A 23,393-nucleotide genomic window follows, 5' to 3' on the forward strand; every position below is an offset into this window, starting at 1 on the left:
TTTTTTTTTTTTTTTCTATTTGGTCAATTTCTGCTCTGAGTTTGATTATTTCTTGCCTTCTATTCCTCTTGGGTGTATCTGCTTCCTTTTGTTCTAGAGCTTTCAACTGTGCTGTCAAGTTGCTAGTTTATGCTCTCACCAGTTTCTTTTTGGAAGCACTCTGAGTTATGAGTTTTCCTCTCAGTACTGCTTTCATTACATCCCATAGTATTGGATATGTTGTGTTTTAATTTTCATTATATTATAGAAAATCCTTAATTTCTTTATTTCTTCTTTGACCATGTTATCATTTAATAGAGCATTGTTTAGTTGCCATGTGTATTGGGCTTTTTGTTGTCTTTGTTGAATTTAAAAATTATCTTTAGACCATGGTGATCTGATAGAATGCATGGGAATATTTCAATCTTCTTATAGCATATAGGCTTGTTTTGTGACTGATTTTATGGTCAATTTTGGAGAAGGTGCCCTGAGGTGCTAAGAAGAAGGTGTACTCTTTTGTTTTAGGATGATATGTTCTGTAGATGTATATTAATTCCAATTGGTTCATAACCTCTGCTAGTTTTACTGTGTCCTTGTTCAGTTTCTGTTTCCATGATTTGTCCATTGATGAGAGTGGGGTGTAGATTTCTTCCACTATTGTTGTGTGGGGTGCAATGTATTTCTTGAGCTTTAGTGGGGTTCTTTTATGAATATGGGTGCTGTTTGTTTGGAGCATATATGTTAAGGACTGAGAGTTCCTCCTTACAAATTTTCCCTGTAATGACTAAAAAGTATCCTTCCTTTTCTTTTTTGATAACTTTTGGTTGAAAAATCTACTTTATTAGATATTAGAATGGCTACTCCAGCCTCTTTCTTGGGGCCATTTGCTTGGAAATTTTTTCCCCAAACTTTTACTCTGAGATAGTGTCTGTCTTTGTTTCTTAAATGAGTTTACTGTATTCAGCAAAATGATGGATTCTGTTTATGTCTCCAGTCTGATAACCTATATCTTTTTATTGAGGAATTAAGTCCATTTATGTTAACAGATATTAAGGAATAGTGTTTGCTGTGCTATTTTTGCTTTTAGAGGTAGAATTTTTCATGTGTGTCTTTTTTCTTTTGGTTTTCTTGCTTAGGTATTTTCTTCTTTTTACCAGGATGTAGTTTCCCTCCTTGTATTGGGTTTTCCACCTATAATTCGTTTTAGTGCTGGGTTTGTGGTCAGATATTGTGTGAATTTAGTTTTGTCTTGGAATATCTTAGTCTCTCCATCTATGGTAATTGAGAGTTTTGCCAGGTATGGCAGCTTGGGCTGATACTTGTGTCCTCTTAGGGTCTGCATGGTATCTGTCTAGGATCTTCTAGATTTCATAGTCTCTGTTGAGAAATTGGGTGTGATTCTGATTGGTCTGCCTTTATACGTTACATGACTCTTTTCCCTTACTGCTTTTAGTATTCTTTCTTTGCTTTGGGCACTTGGTGTTTTGATTCTTATGTGTCGGGAGGAATTTCTTTTCTGGTCTACTCTATTTGGAATTCTGTAGGCTTCTTTTAAGCTCATGGTCATCTCATTCTTAAGGGTAGGGAAGTTTTCTTCTATGATTTTGTTGAAGATATTTACTGTGCCTCTTAGTTGATATTCTTCGCCTTTTCCTATTCCTATTATCCTTTGGTTTGGTCTTCTCATTGTGTCCTGGATCTCCTGGACATTTTGGGTTAGGAGCTTTTTGACTTTTGCATCTTCTCTGAATGTTTTGTCTATGTTTTCAGTGTTGTCTTCAGCCCCTGAGATTCCCTCTTCTGTCTCTTGTAGTCTGTTGGAGATGTTTTCATCTGTGACTCCTGATTTGCTTTTTAGGTTTTCTACCTCCAGGGTTGTCTCTTTTAGTGTTTTCTTTATTGTTTCCATTTCCATATTAAATTTCTTCTTCAATACCTTCATCTGTTTGGTTCTGTTTTCCTCAAGTTCTTTGAGTTCTTTTTTTTTTTTTTTCCTCTTTAAAAGCTATTTCTTGATAGAGGCTAAGCAACTGGTGAGTGGGAGACCTAGGCTGCAGGGGAGCAGAGAGATCTCTGCGGAGTGCACACGGAAAGTGCTCACCCTACCATGCCCAGCCCTGCCTTGCCAGATCCAGCGATTGGGAACAGAAAATTAGAACTTCTGTTTCCACCTGGAGGTGACTTCAGGACGCAGAGTGGAGCCTGGCCCGTCTGCCACCCGGAACAGCGGCTCATAGAGGCTGAGCAACTGGTGGGTGGGAGACCTGGGCTGCCGGGGAGCAGAGAGATCTCTGCGAACTGCACACGGAAAGTGCACACCCTAACTTGCCCAGCCCTGCCTTGCCTGACCCAGCAACCAGAAACAGAACATTGGAACTTCTGCTCACACCTGACGACTCTGAGGCATAAAACAGGGCTTGGCGCATCTGACACCTGGACCAGTGGAGAACCAGGGTCACAGACCAGAGACAAGGGAAAGGCAAGAACATATCACTGACAACAAAATGGCAAGATGAAAGAGAAAGAGTATAGCCCAAGGAAACCAAGACAATCTAGCAACAACAGAACCCAACTCTCCCATAACAGCAAACATCGGAATTCCAAACACTCCAGAAAAAGAAGACACAGACCTGAAATCATACCTCAAGATGCTGATAGAGATACTTAAACAAGAAAGGGAGGAAAAGCAAAATGATTCAGAAGCTCTTAAAAAAGAAACAAGAAAAACACTCAAAGAACTCAAAGAACTAGAGGAAAACAGAACCAAAGAAATAAAGGAATGGAAGACGGAAATTAAAACAGAAATTAACACAATAAATAAAACGCTAAAAGAGATAACCCTTGAGTCAGAATACCAAAAAAAGAAATCAGGAGTCACAGAAGCAAGCATTTTCAATAGATTACAAGAGATCGAAAAGAGAATCTCAGGGGCAGAAGGCAACATTGCAAACATAGACAAAACAGTCAGAGAAGATGCAAAAACCAAACAGCTCCTAACCCAAAATGTTCAGGAAATCCAAGACACAATGAGAAGACCAAACCGAAGGATAATAGGAATAGAAGAGGGAGAAGAGTATCAACTAAGAGGCACAGTAAATATCTTCAACAAAATCATAGAAGAAAACTTCCCTACCCTCAAGAATGAGATGACTACGAGCATAAAAGAAGCCTTCAGAACTCCAAATAGATTGGACCAGAAATGAAATACCTCCCGACACATAATAGTAAAAACATCAAGTGCCCAAAGCAAAGAAAGAATACTAAAAGCAGTAAGGGAAAAAAGGTTAGGTAACATATAAAGGCAGACCAATCAGACTCACACCCGATTTCTCAACAGAGACTATGAAAGCTAGAAGATCCTGGACAGACATCATGCACACCCTAAGAGAGCACAAGTGCCAGCCCAAGCTGCTCTACCCAGCAAAATTATCAATCACCATCGATGGAGAGACGAATATATTTCAAGACAAATCAAAATTCACGCTATATCTCACCACAAACCCAGCACTAGAACGAATTATAGGTGGAAAACCAAATACAATGAGGGAAAATACAGCCTAGTAAAAACAAGAAAACTCCTAAACAAGAAAATTGTAAGAAGAAAAAAACACAGACACAACTCAACCCAAAAAAGCAACAATGGCAGGAAACAGAAACAACTATTCCTTCATATCTATTAACATAAATGGTCTCTACTCCCCAATAAAGAGACATAGACTATCAGACTGGATACATAAACAAAGTCCAGCCTTTTGCTGCATACAGGAAACTCATCTCAGAGACAGAGACAGACACTATCTCAGAGTAAAAGGTTGGGGAAAAAATTCCAAGCAAACAACTCCAAGAAGCAAGCTGGAGTGGCTATTCTAATATCGAATAAAGTAAATTTCCAACCAAAAATTATCAAAAAAGATGAGGAAGGACACTTTTTACTCATTACCGGGGAAATCTGTCAGGAGGAACTCTCAATCCTTAACATATATGCTCCAAATAAAAAATCACCCACATTCATAAAAGAAACCCTACTAAAGCTCAAAAAACACATTTCACCCTACACAATAATAGTGGGAGACTTTAATATCCCACTCTCATCAATGGACAGATCAGGGAAACAGAAACTGAACAAGGACACTGCAAAACTAGCAGAGACTTTGAACCAACTAGAATTAATAGATATATATAGAATATACTATCATAAAGTAAAAGAATACACCTTCTTCTCAGCACCCCATGGCACCTTCTCGAAAATTGACCACATAATTGGACACAGAACGAGCCTCCATCAATATAAGAAGATTGAAATACTCCCATGCATCCTCTCAGATCACCATGGTCTACGGCTGGTCTTTAACAACAACAAAGACAACAAAGAGCCCACATACACATGGAAACTAAACAACACTCTGTTAAAGGATAACAGGGTCAAAGAAGAAATAAAGAAAAAATTAAGGATTTTCTAGAATTCAACGAAAACAAAAACACAACATACCCAAAGCTATGGGATGCAATGAAAGCAGTATTGAGAGGAAAACTCATAGCCCTAAGTTCTTCCAAAAAGAAACTGGAGAGAGATCACATCAGCAACCTGACAGCACAGCTAAAAGCTTTAGAACAAAAGGAAGCAGATATATCCAAAAAAAGTAGACGGCAAGATATAATCAAAATTAGGGCAGAAATAGACCAAATAGAAACAAATAGAACCATTGAAAAAAATCAACAAAACAAAGAGTTGGTTCTTTGAGAAAATCAACAAGATTTATAAACCCCTAGCAAGACTAACTAGAGGGCAAAGAGAGAGTATCCAAATTAACAAAATCAGAAAGGAAAGGGGTGACATAACAACTGAAACTGAGGAAATTCAAGAAATCATCAGATACTACTACAAAAACTTATGCTCCACAAAATGGAAAATCTGGAGGAAATGAATGAATTCCTAGACAGATACAAGGTCCCAAAGTTAAACCAGGACCAAGTAAACCATCTAAATAACCCTATAACACCTAAAGAAATAGAAGAAGTCATCAAAAGCCTCCCAACCAAAAAAAGCCCAGGTCCAGACGGGTTCAGTGCAGAATTTTATCAGACGTTTATTGGGGATATAACACCAATACTTGCCAAACTATTCCAAAAGATAGAATCAGATGGAATATTACTCACCTCATTTTTTGAGGCTACAATAACCCTCGTACCTAAACCACACAAAGACCCTACAAGGAAAGAGAACTTCAGACCAATCTCACTTATGAACATTGACGCAAAAATACTCAACAAAATCCTTGCAAACCGAATCCAAGAACACATCAAAACGATCATTCATCGTGACCAAGTAGGCTTCCTCCCTGGGATACAGGGATGGTTTAACATTAGAAAATCCATCAATGTAATCCACCATATAAACAAACTCAAAGAACAAAATCACATGGTCATCTCACTAGATGCTGAGAAAGCATTCGACAAAATACAACACCCCTTCATGTTAAAAGTCCTGGAAAAAACAGGAATCCAAGGCCCATACCTAAACATAATAAAAGCAATATACAGCAAACCAACAGCCAACATCAAACTTAATGGTGAGAAACTTGAAGCAGTCCCACTAAAATCAGGGACTTGACAAGGCTGCTGACTCTCCCTCTACCTATTCAACATAGTACTGGAAGTCCTGGCTGGAGCAATTAGACAGCAAAAGGAGATCAAGGGAATACAAATCGGAAAGGAAGGGATAAAAACATCACTCTTTGCCTATGACATGATAGTGTACTTGAGTGACCCCAAAAATTCCACCAGAGAACTCCTACAGCTGATAAACAAGTTCAGCAAAGTGGCTGGATACAAAATTAACTCAAACAAATCAGTAGCCTTCCTATACTCAAAGGACAAACATGTGGAGAAAGAAATTAGGGAAAAGGTACCCTTCACAATCGTCACAAAAACTACGAAATACCTTGGTGTGACTCTAACTAAGCAAGTGAAGGACCTGTATGACAAGACTTCAAACCTCTAAAGAAAGAAATTGAGGAGGATCTCAGAAAATGGAAAGATCTCCCATGCTCATGGATTGGAAGAATCAACATCTTAAAAATGTCCATCGTACCAAAAGCAATCTACAGATTCAATGCAATCCCCATCAAAATTCCAACCCAGTTCTTCATTGAGTTGGAAAGAGCAATGTGCAATTTCATCTGGAATAACAAAAGACCAGGAATAGCGAAATCCATCCTCAACAAAAAAAAAAAAAAAAAAAAAAAAAAAAAAAAAAAAAACCATCTGCGGGAATCACTATTCCTGACCTCAAGCTATATTACAAGGCAATTGTGCTGAAAACTGCATGGTACTGGTACAGAAATAGGCATGTGGATCAATGGAATAGAATAGAAGATCCAGAAATGAGCCCTCACGTATATGGTCACCTGATTTTTGACAAAGGAGCTGCAAACATTCAATGGGAAAAGCACAGCCTATTCAACAAATGGTGCTGGTCCAACTGGCATTCAGCATGCAAAAGAATGAAAATAGACCCTTTCTTATCTCCTTCTACAAAGCTCAAGTTTAAGTGGATCAAAGATCTCCACATTAAACCAGATACACTGAAACTCTTAGATGAGAAAGTAGGGAAAACCTTAGAACACATAGGCACAGGAGAAAATTTCCTGAACAAAACACCAATGGCTCAAGCTCTAAGGTCAAAGATTAACAAATGGGACTTAATGAGATTGCAAAGTTTCTGTAAGGCTAAAGACATCGTCAAGAAAACAAAACGGCAACCAACAGAATGGGAAAAGATCTTTACCAACACCACATCAGATAGAGGCCTAATATCCAAGGTGTACAAGGAACTCAAAAAGCTAGACACCAGAGAATCAAATAACCCTATTAAAAAATGGGGTACAGAGCTTAACAAAACATTTTCAGTTGAGGAACATTGAATGGCTGAGAAACATCTGAGGAAGTGCTTGACATCCTTAGCCATCAGGGAAATGCAAATCAAAACAACCCTGAGATTCCAACCTCACACCAGTCAGATTGGCCAAGATACAAAATTCAGATGACAGCAGATGCTGGCGAGGCTGCGGAGAAAGAGGAACACTTCTCCAGTGTTGGTGGGTTGCAAGCTAATACAACCACTCTGGAAATCTGTCTTGCGATACCTCAGAAAATTGGATATAGTACTACCTGAAGACCCAGCTATTCCACTTCTGGGCATATACCCCAGAGACACTTTAATACACAACATAGATATATGCACCACAATGTTCATAGAGGCTCTATTTATAATAGCCAGAAGCTGGAAAGAACCCAGATGTACTTCAGAAGATGAATGGATACAAAAATTGTGGTATATATATACACAATGGAATACTACTCTGCCACCAGAAACAATGACTTAACCAAATTCTTAAGAAAATGTCTGCATCTAGAGAATATCATCCTGAGTGAGATAACCCAGTCATAAAAGAACAGACATAATATTCAGTCACTGATATTGGGATGCTAACCCCAGAGGCTTGCACTCCCCCAGAAACAACTCGCAGACTGTATGAAGTCAGAGAAATAAAGAAAACAAAACAAAACAAAAAAAATATTTACAAAACAAGAAAACTTTAAGTATTTCCATGTTACATTTTGTTTTACATGTACTTTAGCTTATTGTAACTATTAAGTTTTCAAGGCATACAATCAAACCTTGAAAAAATCAAGTACTGACTAAAAAAATATATTCATATAGTTTTATGTAAAAATTATGTTAAAATCTGAAAAAAGTACTAACAAAAAATGTATAATTTTAAGCAAAAATTGTTTAAAATCTGTACATTTATCTTTGTTTTGTAAAATAAAGTTTTTTTATAAAAAAATAAATAAATAAAATGCAATAGCAAAAAAAAGTATGCCTTTGAAGATAAAAAGATTTTCATAATTTGAATTTGCATTGGCTTTTGTTAATTTAACCTTTAGATATGTTAAGGTGCCAGAAAGTTTTCTAAAGAGAGAGGGGTGACAAACTAAAAAGAAATGAATGCATGAATTTATTTTGTTAGAAGCCACACATCTCTCTGCTTTACATCTCTTGTCAGTGGATATACAAGGGTAAAGCCCAAAGTTTATGGTGTTTCCCTAACTCATACTTCCTGTGAACACTATGGTATCTCCTTGTGATGTTCCTGCAGTTTATTAAGTGTACAGTGACAGACTTGCTAAGTAAATAAACACTATAATTACCAAAAAAAGTAAAAATAAAAAAAAAATAAAAGCTATTTCTTAATTCCTTTCCTCCTGTTCTTGTTTAAGGATCTCTATCTTCATCTTGAGGTATGACTTCGGGTCTGAGTCTTCTTTTATCGAGTGTTTGGCATTCTGCTGTTTGCTATGATGGGAGATCTAGGTTCTGGTGTTGCCAGGTTTTCTTGGTTTACCTGGCATGAGCTCTTTCGCTTTCCTCTTGCCATCTTCTTGTCTCTGATTATATGTGGTCTCTTTGTCAGTGATTATTTCCCCTCTCTCCTGTGTACCAGGCCTGTGTCCCTGGATCTCCACTGTTCCCAGTGGCAGATTGCCTGAGTGTTTGTTCTGCACGCAAGGGCCCTCTGATTAGTCACCGAGTCCCTACAGCAGAGTCCTGCTCCCATGAACTAACCCGGGTTAAGGGGCACTTTCCGAGCATTCGGCCCCGACCTCTCTGCATCCCAGCTACTAGCAGTGCAGTCTCTTCAGGCCTCTGTCCCTGGATCTCAGCTTTTCCTAGTGGCATTACTTTTTTAGTGCTTCCCTTATTAAAAATATTTTTTCTCAAATAATACAAAAAATATGGTTTTTATTCTTCTACCTCTCCTCCTTTCTGAATCTACTCCCCTTTTTGTCTTTCTAAAGGAGAATATGGGTTTCTCTGTAATAATAATGGAATATAATAAAATATAAAACATAAAACCAAAATTATTATTTTGGAGTTGTTCAAGACAAACAGAGGGGAAAGAGCCTGAGGAGAGAGCACAAGAAGCAGAGACTCACTCATGTACACACTCGGGAATCACATAGAGAGACTCAGCTGGAAGCCATATTGTGTATGGAAAGGACCTGGTGCAGACCCTTGTACACCCTGAGCATGCTGCTTCAGTCTCTCATCTCTGAGTTCAGATGAGCTGTGGTGATATTGATTTAGAGAGCCTTGTTTGATGTCCTGCATCTCTTCTGGCTGTTACATGTGTTCTGCTTTTTTTTTTTCTGAGGGATTTCCTGAGCCCTGAGTAAAGGGATTTGATGGGGACATTCTCTGCCACCATTTTCTCTTATACATAGGTCAATGAGTTTGTCACTGGGTTCGTTTTTACATTTCTCCTTTGGTAGTGTGCAGAGTATAAAATTTCAAGAATATCTGTAATCAAGTCGTGTAACGTAGAGGTGAAGGTACTATGTTGTCACACCAGAGCAATTTCTCCTTGTTCAATGACTTGTGCTGACACTCTCTCCTGCAATATAGACTTGCTGACAGTTTGTGGAAAATAACCTATTCTCTTGCTGAGAGCCTGGGTTGTTTAGGATATTCATGGGACCCCTATGGTCAACAACTCAGTTGTAATCTATCCCAGTACTGAAAGCTTTATTAGATGACAAGAGATGAGCCAGACTACTTTAATTTTGTTATAAACTTATTTTACGAAGTTGCTTACTAAGTAATTAAAAAACAATAATACCCAAAGTTCACACATTTGTAGGGACAAGAAATAGTGAGTTGCAGCTAAAGATATAAAGAATTGTTATATCACTGAATCTTATACTGTATATTTGTATATAGTTTATGTACATATTCAAATTATATAAGCTGAGTTAAAATATCCATATCCCTTTGTGTACTAGGTTTTCAAATACCTTTAAAATCAAAATTATATTCTAAAAGTTGTTTACATTGTTAAGTTACTTTTCAAACAAAAGAAATTTTAGTATTTTAAAATACAATGAAGTATTTGTGTTATATGAACACTTAAAGCCTTTGTGTGTGTGTGTGTGTGTGTGTGTGTGTGTATGTGTGTGTGTGTGTGTGTGTGTGTAAATCAATCTGTACAGTCTTGTTTCACTTACTGCTAGTTTTTTGACAGCTTGATTTCGAAATTTTGAGACCAGCTAAAAACATATTAAACTCTCTTGCACCCTCTGTTGTTATTTTGAAGGAACACTGCACATACATCCCAAGATTATATTGTCATTACACTCATTTTCTTCCTTTTAAAATCAAAACTTATATTACTACAGCTAACATCCCATTAGCATTAGTAATATAGTAACATCTGCTTATAGTTTTCATGCAGTATTTTCTTATCTTATAGATGTGCTTTTAGCATGTCACAGTTTAAAGGAAGGGTGAGTTTCTCTTGTCTGATATTCTCTAAGTACCTCAAATGTTTCTTATTAATAAAAATTCCTACAGGACATAACATATTGTATGTACAATTTTCTAGAATTACAAGCTCTGGTGTGTGTGTATGAGTGTACCATTCAAAAGTTGTTTACTCCAAAATAAGAATCTGAAACATCTATACTGAAATTGAGAATTTGTAACTGTTTGGAGTAGATGTTGTCATAAACATTTGATACAAATAATTTTAAATATAGGCTTGAAAGGACAGAGAAGCTTTTTGCCCTTCAAAACTTCATTGACTTTTTCCTGTGTAACAGGTTCTGATATTTTTCACAGATACTGCTAATGAAACAATTCCACTACTTACATGGTATGTCTTTGAGAAGGAAATCTGCTTAATGTTTCCTTTTTACAACCTTTTGCACCTTGGAAGTTAACGGTTAATGTGGCATTTTCTCAGGTGACAATTACAAACTATAGAAAATACACAAATGTTTGCAACATCTAATGATAAAATATGACCCTTGAGAAAAGGGCTAAACATGGTGCTGTGGTGTTTAAACCTAGCAGAGAAAGGATTCTCATCTGCATAGCCAGAGCACTATATATAGTGAGACACTCAGAAATAAACTAGCAAGCAAAGCAAACAAAACCCCTCTAACTTTTCTTATTTGAAAGATTTATTCTTATAAAATCCAGCTCAAATGAACAAGAATTATGTAGGTAATATTAATTTCAGTAATTGGAATCTTAATTTTCAGGATGAGGAACAATCAGAATTTTGGTATAACAGCAGTACCTGTTCTGTGCTGGTTGTAGAATGTCACCCAGGAAGTCTCCAAGTGCTGTTGAACAGCATGTGATACAGAAAATTTACATTTAGTGATGGAAATACTATTTCTTTTATTATTTCATATTATGATAATGCTATTAATTTTAATGTGTATAAGATGTTCTGTATGTAATCTCATCCTTGTTGGCCAATAATTAGCTTATACACAACTATAATTGTAATCACCTTTTATTTTTTTTAAATACTTTGTTACCCTTTTTGAATGTTGAAATAGGTTTTATATTTAAAATAAGTAATCAGATACACCGTGGAAAGATACTTTGAAAAAAAGAATCATATTAAAAGTTTCAGCAAGTTAAGTGAGTATCTTTCTTAACATCTGAGCACTGGTCATAGCTGTACAGGCCTTCATTATAACTAGCATTCTTATGTGAAAGAATGCAAAGCTGACATCGAAACCTTTATCTTCTCCTTTTCAGGAGCCATTGAATGAGTGGCATGATTTTGGAGTCAGAGTACCTAGTATTGTATACAATAATTTAAATCTCATTTTCAAACTAAAATCTTTACAGTTACTATTTGATATAGCCAGATCTACTGTTATAATCGCAGGAAAACTGACATATCACTAAATTATGAAGTTCTTAAATGTGAAATGATGTTGAAAGTTACATGGCAAGGATTAGAACTATAAAACTTAACTAACTTCTAGCCCTAATTTGCTTTGAGGAAGAAATAATATATTAAATCATGTACTACTTCATGAACACCGTATTTTAAAATATGTGTTTAGTGAAGTAAAGTACCAAATTTCTAACTATAAAAAGTTTTAACTGGGATCTTGCTAAGCTTTTAAAGTAGTTTAAAATGTTTTCTTCTTTAATACCAGTTTTTATATATACGTACATATATATATATATATATTCTAAATATGATTTCACAAATATTCTTGTTTTTAAGTACAAACAATTTTACTATAGAAAACATGTGTCTTTTGTTGGAATTTCTCTCCAAGTTTTATATTGCTGATTTTTTAACAGTTCAAATATAACATCAACAGTTAAAAACATGTCTTGGACGAAATGTCAAGATACACTGGAAGGATCCTTAAAAATGTCTTCTTGCTCCCCAACTCCTTGTATATTTCCTTTGCCAAACTGCTTTTGAGCCGGCTGGGTAGTGGCACAGCTTCTATCTTTGTTCCCCACTTCTACCCTTGTGACTGTCCTACTGCTTAGGAAGGGGGCCTGCTCTCTAACCAAGATTGCCTTTGTGCATAAATAGCACTTATACATGGTTATATGTTCCCGTGTTTCTGTGGTCCATAAAACAAATTTAACAAAAGTCATCATACTTTACTTTGCCTGTTAACAATTACTTTGGCAGGCTCCTAAAAATTAAGAGTTTCGGTATTGGTTTGCATGTTGGCCTCCACATGAGGTTTTAACCTAAAAGTATTAAAGATCATTGGTTGTAGGGGAGTGCACCTTTGTAAAGGCAAGTGGAGGGGGAGGGGGGAATGGGAGCAGACAAGATAAAGGGATAACATCTCAAATGTAAGTACAGAGTATGGAATAAATAAAAAGAAAATATAACAGCTGAAATCTCCATGTGAATCCACTCTCCATATAGTATAAGAAAGAAAAATGTTCTATCAAAAGAAGCAAGAGACTAAACATTCTGAAAACAGAACTTAATAAAGTAATGCTTAACTTCCTTTACAAAAAAAAAAAAACAAAGAAGGAAAAGATCATTGGTAAGATAGGAAAGGGCAAGATACATGTTTGTTGTTTTAAAATTCTTTACTGTGACACTACACAGAACTGTCACGCAGTGCTTCTTAATGGAAATACTTAGTTTTGCAATTTCTGTTATTTCAGTGTTTCTGTCTTTGTCTCTAGGAGATTCAAGTCAAAATGGAAGAGGAGCAAATTCCAACTTAGACTCCAAAGGAACCTTCAATTCATATACGTAAGTGACAGTTACACACACACACATACACACACACACACACACACACACACACACACACACAGAGTTCTTGTTACAAGTTATGTTTACAGGATAACATAGATAACACATACTTTGTAGAATTATGGTCATAGAATAACAAGAACTCATAACCATGCCTTAAAAATATCCCATATGTAAAGGACGTTGTGGTACATGACAGACTGCAAACCAGACTGTAAGAAATACACAAACATAACATTCTGAATTCTTACATGCATATTTTATCTTTTTGTCTTGGTGATTGTTTTGTACCAACTTATATTTTTGTTAAATAATTGTTTATTAATTTTCTGCTTTATTACATGAAAACCAAAGGAAAAAAAGATTAAATATTTCCAGTAATATTTGAAAATATGTGTAATAGAACCAAAATATTTTTGTTCTGATTTTCCTTGTAGGAAAACCCTTGCAAATTCAGTTCTAGTATGTTTAAGCATTTTAAATGACTACGAAATAAATGAAAAAATGATTTGGTTGATATACATTATTCTGATGAAAAAATAGTTCTAATGGTGTGTCACAGTGCTTTGGAACATGCAGATGCACTGTACACTTAGCAACACATTTGCGTACTGAGGGACCTTCCATAGAAATATACCAAATTTACTTTGTGATCTTTCTTCTAATGTCTTTATTTGTTTACCTACTTCATTTACATCATTGGAAGTGTGTCGTTTATTTCTTTAAGTTACAGGCATGCTGTCAACAAGGGCCATGTATACAGGATGCACTTATAGGAATGTCCTGAGTAATACTATCTTATAATGTTTATGAATTCCTAAAGTGGACTGATTATTTCAGTATTTGACATTCTTATGTCATCGTAGTTGGGGTTTGTATGTAATCTGTTGCTCAGTTGTCACTGATAGATAAAAGGTTCTGTTCCCATCGTACTGTAGAGGCTGTCCCCTTTGTGGCACCTGGACAGTCACTGAGCTTTCATCACACCCAGACTACCTTTACATGCTGCTCCTCCAGATCTTCCCTTCAGTCCTTAAGTCCAATGGAGAGCTTGAAATGTGCATATCAAATCTTAGATAAGATCACTAGTTGGGCATGCCACTGCTGATCAAAATAATGACAAAGGTGAATATAAAAGAAACACGTATGCCACACTTGACATATAACTGAGGATTCATTCATGTAAAATCTGTGGTTATAATACAATTTTAATGTATAATTTCAATAAAACAAATGAAAAAATATTGCAAAGAAAAGCTACCTTTTTATCTATCTCTGTATATTTTATTGATAAATATTGTAATTATATCCATATTTTAACTCATTATGATAAGAACTTCTTAATTTGAAGATAGAGTTGTTTCATCGTTTATGCTGTCTGTAACTACTTCAACATTTAAACTATTTCACTGAATAATAATTTTGTTTTGAAAAAGGGCTATTGTTACAACTTACTACACAGTAAATAATTTTGTTAACCAATTATTTTTAATTAATGCCCATCATTATGATCTTAAGAAAATATTGTAATTTCAAAGAACATGTTAAAAAGATCAACTGGTATAGTTTATAAGAGTTGGTTTTTGATAGTTGGCAAGGCAATGCTGCTATTAAATGGTATTATAGTATTTAAGGTGTGAAATTAGGATTTGTTTTTACCCTGTAGGCATTATAATTCTTATAATGTAATTAACTTATTTTTGAATTTGACATTTAGGTTAAATGTAGAATTCATTGAAACACAGCTCTAGGGTATATTTTCATATTGATTTTAACTAAAACCAGAAATTCTTGCAGAATTACACTACAGTAGTAGCAAAATCTGACTTAAAATTTACTTTTGAGAATGTGTTCTTTTTGTTATCCTTGTAACTTTTTTAAACTAATGTGAAGTGTGGTTTACCAGAAGAATATATATTTCAAGCTTTCAAAACAATGTTTTGTACAACAAGTTTGTCTTATCTAATCTGCCTCAGAAATCTTTTGAGTTCTTATTATAATGTGTGTGTGTGTGTGTGTGTGTGTGTGTGTGTGTGTGTGTGTGTGTGTGTGTGACTGACCAACCTCCAGCTCCTTGATACTGGCATTAAAGGCCTGCACCACCACACTTGACTATAGTTAATCATTATAGTTAAGACAGTTGATACTTGAGCCTAGCACAAGCATTCTCACACTGCTATCCAAGGATCAGCACAGATGTACAATGGCTGTGCAGTTTTTAACGAGTCTCTTCCCCATGAGTATTTAAAGGCCAGAGAAAAAGTATAAATAAAAGCTTGTAGAAGATTGTAGTGTGAAACCAAGGCATTGTTATTTATGATCTTCCCTTCAGCCAGTGATACCTCTGCCTTGTTTCATCAGTGGGCTTTGCCCCATTTTATCATCAGTCTTGTAGTGGGCACTTTGGTCTTGAGAGTGTTTGTCTTTTCACTCAGGGCTTCACACCCTAGACAGCACAATAGACTGAGCTGTATCTCTAGTACACTTTTTAATTTTTGATAGAGACAAGGTTCTATTATGTTACCTAAGCTTACCTTGAACACTATGATGCTTCTTCTTCAGGCTCTCATGGAGCTGAAATTCCAAGCCTGTAAGAGCAGGACTGATTCCAGTCTCCCTTTTTGTTATTGTATTATTGTTGTATTAAGTTGCCATGTTTTAAAGTTCATCACCTGTGGGGTTTGTAACTTTAACAAATACCTAAATATTGCATATTGGCTGAAATAATGGCTACAGATGCCTTGATTGCATTGAGCAGGTCTTCCCCTGTGTGCACACTTTGGAGAACGTAGTTAATATGAGAATTGTCAAGTGGTCAGTGCTGAGTATTGCCCCTACGTTCCTACAGCGTCACTGTCAGCTCTGTCATCATAATGCTTTGGGTTTTGGTGTTTAATGGAAATTAGCTTCTGGTTTTTGTTGTGACTTTCTAAGTAGTCCTGGTGCGTGAACTCTCTATGTGGACCAGGTTGACCTTGAATACGCAGTGAACCACCTGCCTTTGCCTCCCTAGTGCTGGGATTAAAGGCTTGTTCTATCATTCCCAATTTAAAAGGAATTTTGGAGCTCAGTCTCTGAGACAGAGTGTTTCCAGTTACCTCTGTGTAACTAATTCTATAACTGTTAAAGATGAAGGCAAGCTGTTGCATTGTTAATATCACAAATTAATATCTAGAGCTTGAATAAGTAAGTTTGGAAATTTAGAAATCAGGGGACCCTAAGAATAGGCTTTGTGTATCTAATGCCTATCCAGGTGCTTTAAAAATAGCCAAGTTTAATTTGGCATTTGTATCTTTATGTAGTCTTCTGTCAGTGATTCAAATAAATTATAGTTATAATTAGCTCCTAAAACACTAGAAGATTATTATGCAATGCATTGTTTTAGGGGTTTCGGTTAGAATTTTATTATACATTTCCTAACCATTTAAAATGAACAAATTTCTAAAGATTGTGAAGACATTGCTTCTATAGATCACATTTTATACAGACTGATTTTTTATAAATACTGATGTTGATGTCTTCTGTCAGATATTGATCTTTTCTTATTTCTTTTATAACCATTAAAAGAGAATCTTGCAGAATATGGGAGAAGATATTTTCTTTAAGTTCTGAGAAGGTGCCTAACAGGCTATGTATACATGGGGTTACATTGTAAAAGAGATGTTCTGTCTCTACCCAACCCCTCTTTTCAAGGGCAGCTGACCTTCTCCTTGCCAAAAGAAGTAAGTCCATTGCCAGCACATATGAATTTAGACTGTTACATTAATCTGTTTAGCTGTAGTGCCAGCTGCTTGCATGATTTTAATTATCTTATTAAATGATGTAAGTGACCTATGAAATAAATAGAAGGTGAACATTGATAAACCATTACTATATCTCTAAATATCTTTTTTAAAAAATAAAATGATAGTTTTCAACAAAAGTTCAGATGATCTCATATGTATATACATATATTTTGTTGAGTTAATATGGTGTTTTGTTTAAACTTTTAAGGTATAATTCCAATAAGAAAAGAACTAATTTTCACCTCATTCATCAGTAAGGCCTAAGTTGGGTTTATTTAGCCAGAAATCTATGGTAAATTTGGCGTAATAGCTGATTTTTTAAAAAGAAAACTCAGAACAGTTAGTATTCACCATCCTGCCCTTGTAAGTGGTGTAGGGTAGAATGTTAGGTCATTGTGATTGGTTTGAAAAATCATCATGTACATTCTCTTTGAGTCTCATTTTCTATATTGTATATACACAGTGATGAATCATCAAATTTATTATTTTTCCTATTTAATTTTACCTAGTTCCTTTTATGGATGTGATTTCTAAAGCTGTGCCAGTCAGGAAAGTATACCACTTGTGTGTTTTCTGGGTTTCGACAAGTGAATAATTTCCTAGTCATTTTTACGTGCAGTGTTACAGACTTTAGTAGACACAGACAGTTTTCAAAGTCAAGTGATCTTCAGTCACAGGTTGTAGCCACCAGACAGAAGATTGTTGTAATTTAGTTAGAAATCCTGATTTAAAAACAATAAATAAAAAGATGAAAGTTACTTGGATGAGAAGGAAACTATGAAATTCTTCTGTGTTCCCTTAGAAAGGTTAATAGACTCTTCACGTGGGTCAGAGGATGACTTGTTGCTTAAGTTTCGTGAGGACTTCATGAGTCTCCCCACACATCTAGGCCTGCACCTCTTCACTCTTCTCTTCCCTGCTGCTTCTTCAGACAAGATCTGTCTACGTAACTACATCTCCACACTATACCTCCTGGAGTTGTCTTCTCATTGCCAAGGTTTATAGATGTGCTGCAATTATTAATAAAAAAAAGTCACATTTAGTTGTGTTTTTAATTTGTCCTCAAAAACCATATTGCATATTCCTAATGAAAATTATTGAAGCTATAAAGGGAGCTTTCCATCTTCATGTATCTTATTTCATCTCTTATAGGAAACAACAAATATATGTCAGCTGTCTTCATTATTAATACTTCCAAAGTTGCTTCTTCTTCTTGATATGGTGTGTTCTATAGAGTACCCAGGCCAAAAGAATTTCAGATTTGTTCTTTGTCATTTAGAGTTAAATCTTTTCTGAACTTTCTTCAATCACTAAGTGTTCCAAATTAAGCCAAAACTTTATCACAAATATGTTTATGCATCCTATTTATAATAAATAACTTAGTGTTAGAGGGCCATGTGTCTCCGTGAAATGACAGCAAAGCTTTGGCTGATAAACATGGAAGGGGCAAAAACATTTAGATACTGGAAATTCAAAACTCTTTCCTCTGATAACACTCTAGGAATATTATTTTGCTTATCTTGTTATTTTTAAGAGTATATGTTAATCTATTAAGATCAATTTGTAGGTAGGATAGATGGTCCTGAAATCAATTCCCAGCAACCACTTGGTGGCTCACAACCATCTATAATGAGATCATATTCCCTCTTTTGGTCTTTCTGAAAAACAGCTAGGGTGTACTCACATAAAACAAATTAATAAATCCTTTTTAAAAAGTTGTAGGGACTGGAGAGATGGCTCAGTGATTAAGAGCACTGTTTTTCTAAAGGTCCTGAGTTCAATTCTCAGCAAACACATGGTGGCTCACAACCATCTATAATGGGGTCTGGTATCCATTTCTGGCACAGAGGTGTATATGTAAATAGAACACTCATAGTAAGTAAGTAAGTAAGTAAGTAAATAAATAAATAAATTAATTAATTAATTAATAAATAAATAGTCAGTTTGCTTGTTGGAGTACCAAATATAACAAAGGGTATTTTAAGTTTTTGATCTTCCTTTCTCATCGTCCTGTCACCTTGCATTCCGCAGACCTTGGTGTCTCAGGTACTTATGGCAATTACTTATACTATAGGAAGTATAAGATAAAAATTCTGTGAGGATTCCTATGGACTTTATTGTGAATCTACAGTTATGTGAAACAATCTGAATTCTTTAGAATTTACAGGTAACTAAGGAAATCAATTTTGAAATGACCCACAAACCAAATATTATCACTTAATCCTCTTTATTATTCTTTGTGTGAGTTTAAGTAAGGTAAATACTTCATTTTTACAATTGAATTACTCCATTTTTACAATTTAATTTTAAACAGCAACTAAGTCACATAAGGAGCATACCAATAAATTTAATGTGTGGAACCTAGACACCTATCCTCCATAAGAAACATTGTTAGTACTTGAGCTTTCCTTTCTTTTTTTCAAGTTTCCTATATGTTTTAATGGTTTTTCTTTTGGTAAAGTTGATCTTTAAAATGAAAATACATTAATGTTTTAAGCATCATATTTACTGGCCATCTTACCAAAAGCAATCTACAGATTCAATGCAATCCCCATCAAACTATCAAGCCAATTCTTCATAGAGTTGGAAAGAGCAATTTGCAAATTCATCTGGAATAACAAAAAACCTAGAGTATCAAAATCCATCCTCAACTACAAGAAAACATCTGCCAGAATCACCATCCCTGACCTCAAGCTATATTACAAGGCAATTGTGTTTAAAACTGCATGGTACTGGTACAGAGATAGGCATATTGATCAATGGAACAGAATAGAAGATTCAGAAATGAACCTTCACATATGGTCACTTGATTTTTGACAAAGAAGCTATAAACATTCAATGGAAAAAGAACAGCCTGTTCAACAAATGCTGTTGGTCCAACTGGCACTCAGCATGCAGAAGATTGAAAATAGACCCTTTCTTATCTCCTTGTACAAAGCTCAAGTGCAAGTGGATCAAAGATCTCCACATTAAACCAGGTACACTGAAATTATTAGAAGAGAAAGTAGGGAAAACCTTAGAACACATAGGCACAGGAGAAATTTTCCTGAACAGAACACCTCTAAGGTCAAAGTTTGACAAATGGGACTTAACAAGGTTGCAAAGTTTCTGTAAGGCTAAGGACACTGTCAAGAAAACAAAATGGCAGCCAATAGATTGGGAAAAGATCTTTACCAACCCCACATCTGATAGAGGTCTAATATCCAATGTATACATAGAACTCAAGAAGTTAGACACCAGGGAATCAAACAGTCCAATTAAGAAATGGGTTACAAAGCTAAACAAAAAATTCTCAATTGAGGAATATGGAATGGCTGAGAAGCACCTAAGGAAGTTTTTGATGTCTCTAGTCATCAGGGTAATGCAAATCAAAACAACCCTAAGATTCCACCTCACACCAGTCAGAATGGCTAAGATCAAAAACTCAGATGACAGCAGATGCTGGTAAAGATGTGGAGAAAGAGGAACACTCTTCCATTGTTGGTGGGGTTGTAAACTGGTACAACCACTCTGGAAATCAGTCTGGCAGTTCCTCAGAAAATTGGACATAGTACTACCTGAAGGCCCAGTTATTCCACTTCTGGGCATATACCCCAGAGATGCTTCAACATGCAATAAGGGCACATGTACTGCAATGTTCATAGCCGCCCTATTTATAATAGCCAGAAGCTGGAAAGAACCCAGATGTCCTTCAGTAGATGAATGAATACAAAATTTGTGGTATATTTAAACAATGGAGTACTACTCAGCTCTTAGAAACAATGACTTTATGAAATTTCTACGATAATGGATGTATATAGAGAATATCATCCTGAGTGAGATAACTCAGTCACAAAAGGACAGACATAATATGCAGTCACTGATATTTGGATACTAACCTCAGAAAGCTCTGAATACCCCAGAAACAACTCACAGGCCATATGAAGCTCAAGAAAAACAAAGGTCAAAAAATGAAAGCCTCAGGAAAAAAAATAAATTTATAGCACCCTCTCAGAGTGTGATACCCCTGGACCTTAAATCGTTAATAATCCAAGAGCTAAGAATATAGCCTTTTGGGAATTTTTGGTATTCACAGATCATTATGCTTAATCTATACTCACTAAGAAAATTGTTTCCATGTTACATTCTGTCCTACATGTACTTTATGCTTATGGTAACTAGTGGGATTTCAATGCATGCTATCAAACCTCTAGAAGAATTAAGTACTGACAAAAATATAGTGTTATGCCAAAAGGCCTTAAAAAATTTGTACATGTATCTCTCTTTTTTTAAAATAAAGTTGTAAGAGAGAAAAAAAGAATCATATTTACACACAACTACAGGTAGTTGATATGGAAGGGATTTTTCTTTAATCTTATTGTTGCATGAGTTTTAAATGCATGCTTCAGCCTTATCCTGTGAGTTGTGGCCACCACTATCAGCGCCTCCTGGCTCACTTTTGCCCTACCTTGTTTAGTTCCAGATCTATTGCACACAAGTCCCAGCCTAGCTTTTTTTTTAACCCTAGCTAGGCTCTGAATTGGCTGTCTCCAGCCCCAATTCGGTAGGTTAGTCAGTCGGGTGGTCATTCTATTCTCTCTCTCTCTCTCTCTCTCTCTCTCTCTCTCTCTCTCTCTCTCTCTCTCTCTCTCTCTCTCTCTCTCTCTCTTCTCCTCTCTCCCTCTCCCTCCCTCCCTCTCTCTCACTCCTCTCTCTTTCTTTCCCTTCTCCCTCTCTCTCCCCCTCTCCCCAACTCTCCCACCATCCCTCTCTAATTCTCTCTCTCTTCCCTCTTCCCCCGACCCCTTCTCTCCCTCTCTCCAATACACAGATAAAACCCACAGAGACAATTGTATTTTATAACTTGCTGTCTGGGCACAGTTGCTAGGTACAGAATCTCCTTCCTAGAAAGCATGCATGCCCTCATCACTTATTGTCTCCAGTGCTCCTCCTGCTCTGAACAGTGGCTTGCATCAGCTAGCCTCTGCCAGAGTCCTTGGCCCCAGCCCATAGCAGAGGCTGCAGTCCCTAGCTGCCCTGGGATCTTGCAAGACTGCTACATGCTACTTGTTCCAAAGCCAGGCAGAAAAGCTTTTGCTGCATCTCTTTTTCCTCTTGAGACTCAGAAGTTCGAGCTGTACCTTCTACTCGGAAATTGGCTCTGGGCCTTCTTTATTGACAAATCAAGAACCCATTAGGAACTAGATATTAGTATCAGCACCTCCCCTTATATTTTGTACTTAACATTACTTTGGTAATTTTACTTCATCGTAATTATTCCCTATATTGTTCTAGAGGCATGGCAAGCTTTAATGTTAAAGGGTAATATCATTGTCAGATCTTCTCTATTCCTGTGGTCACCTTTGAAAGGAAAAGAAAGACAGGTCGCTGGGAGCTCAGAAGAGGTGCAGGGTCACTTTTCATGCTAAGTGGAAGGGTGAGTCAAATTCTTCTGCCCACTGTCTACCGCCAGGAGAGGCTGCCCAAAACTCTCACTGCACAGGCAGTGCTACTGCCTGGTTGTGTACACTTCCTGCCCAAAGCCAAACCTGGCCCAGTTGCATCAGGATCAGCAGCCCACCTACCCACAACAGGTCTCTGGGATCTCAGAAGATCTGCAGGAGCACTCTCCATCCTAAGTGGAAGGGTGATTCAACTTCTTCTATCCACTGTCTACCCCTGGGGAGGCTGCCCAGCACTCTCATGGTGTAGGCAGCTATACTTCCTCGGAGTGCATACTTTCAGCCCAAGGCCAGACCCAGGCCAGCTGCATCAGGACTGAGCTCTGCCATCGGAACTCACAGCCTACCCAGGAACAATCTCCCTCGGGAAACTATGGGCCCACAGACCCACAAGACCAGAGCCCAGTTCTCCCACCACTGAAAATAGTGGATATCCTAACTCATCAGAAAAACAGTATTTAGACTCAAAATCATACTTCATGGTGATGATGGAGATCTTTGAGAAGCAAATAAGTAACACATTTAAATAAGTACAATAAAACCAGGAGAATACATGTAAACAAGTTGAACTCCTTAAAGAAGAAACCCAAAAATCACTTTAAGAGCTAAAGGAAAGCACAAACAACCAGGTGAAGGAACTGAAGACAGAAATATAAATAATGAAAAGACAAAAGGAGACCACCCTGAAGTTGGAAAACCTACGAAAGACATCAGGAGTTATAGATGCTAGTAGCTTCACCAACAGAATACAAAAGATGGAGGAGAGAATCTCAGTATCAGAAGATAACATGGAAATCATTGACACAACCGTCAGAGAAAATACAAAAATCAAAAAGATTCTAAGCCAAAACATCCAGGAAATCCAGGACACAATGAGAAGACCAAACCTAAGGATGATAGGTGTAGAAGAGGGCGAAGAGTATCAACTGAAAGGCACAGTAAATATCTTCAACAAAATTATAGAAGAAAGTTTCCCTAACCTAAGAAAAGAGATGACCATGAACATACAAGAAGCCTACAGAACCCCAAATAGAGTGGAACAGAAAAGAAATTCTTCCTGACACATAATAGTCAAA

General features: G+C 36.4%; 1 protein-coding gene across 2 annotated transcripts in view; it reads left to right on the forward strand.

The window, feature by feature from the left end:
- TBC1D5 (TBC1 domain family member 5) overlaps positions 1 to 23,393 on the forward strand; it is a 446,523-nt gene that overhangs the window by 199,173 nt on the left and 223,957 nt on the right. For both annotated transcript variants that reach the window (XM_080917354.1, XM_080917355.1), the window contains exon 5: positions 13,019 to 13,088. In XM_080917354.1, the coding sequence (XP_080773480.1) occupies positions 13,019 to 13,088 (70 nt within the window). The remainder of the gene's footprint in view (positions 1 to 13,018; positions 13,089 to 23,393) is intronic.

The sequence above is a fragment of the Micromys minutus genome (assembly GCF_963924665.1).
Source record: "Micromys minutus genome assembly, chromosome: 5".
NCBI classification, from domain to species: domain Eukaryota; kingdom Metazoa; phylum Chordata; class Mammalia; order Rodentia; family Muridae; genus Micromys; species Micromys minutus.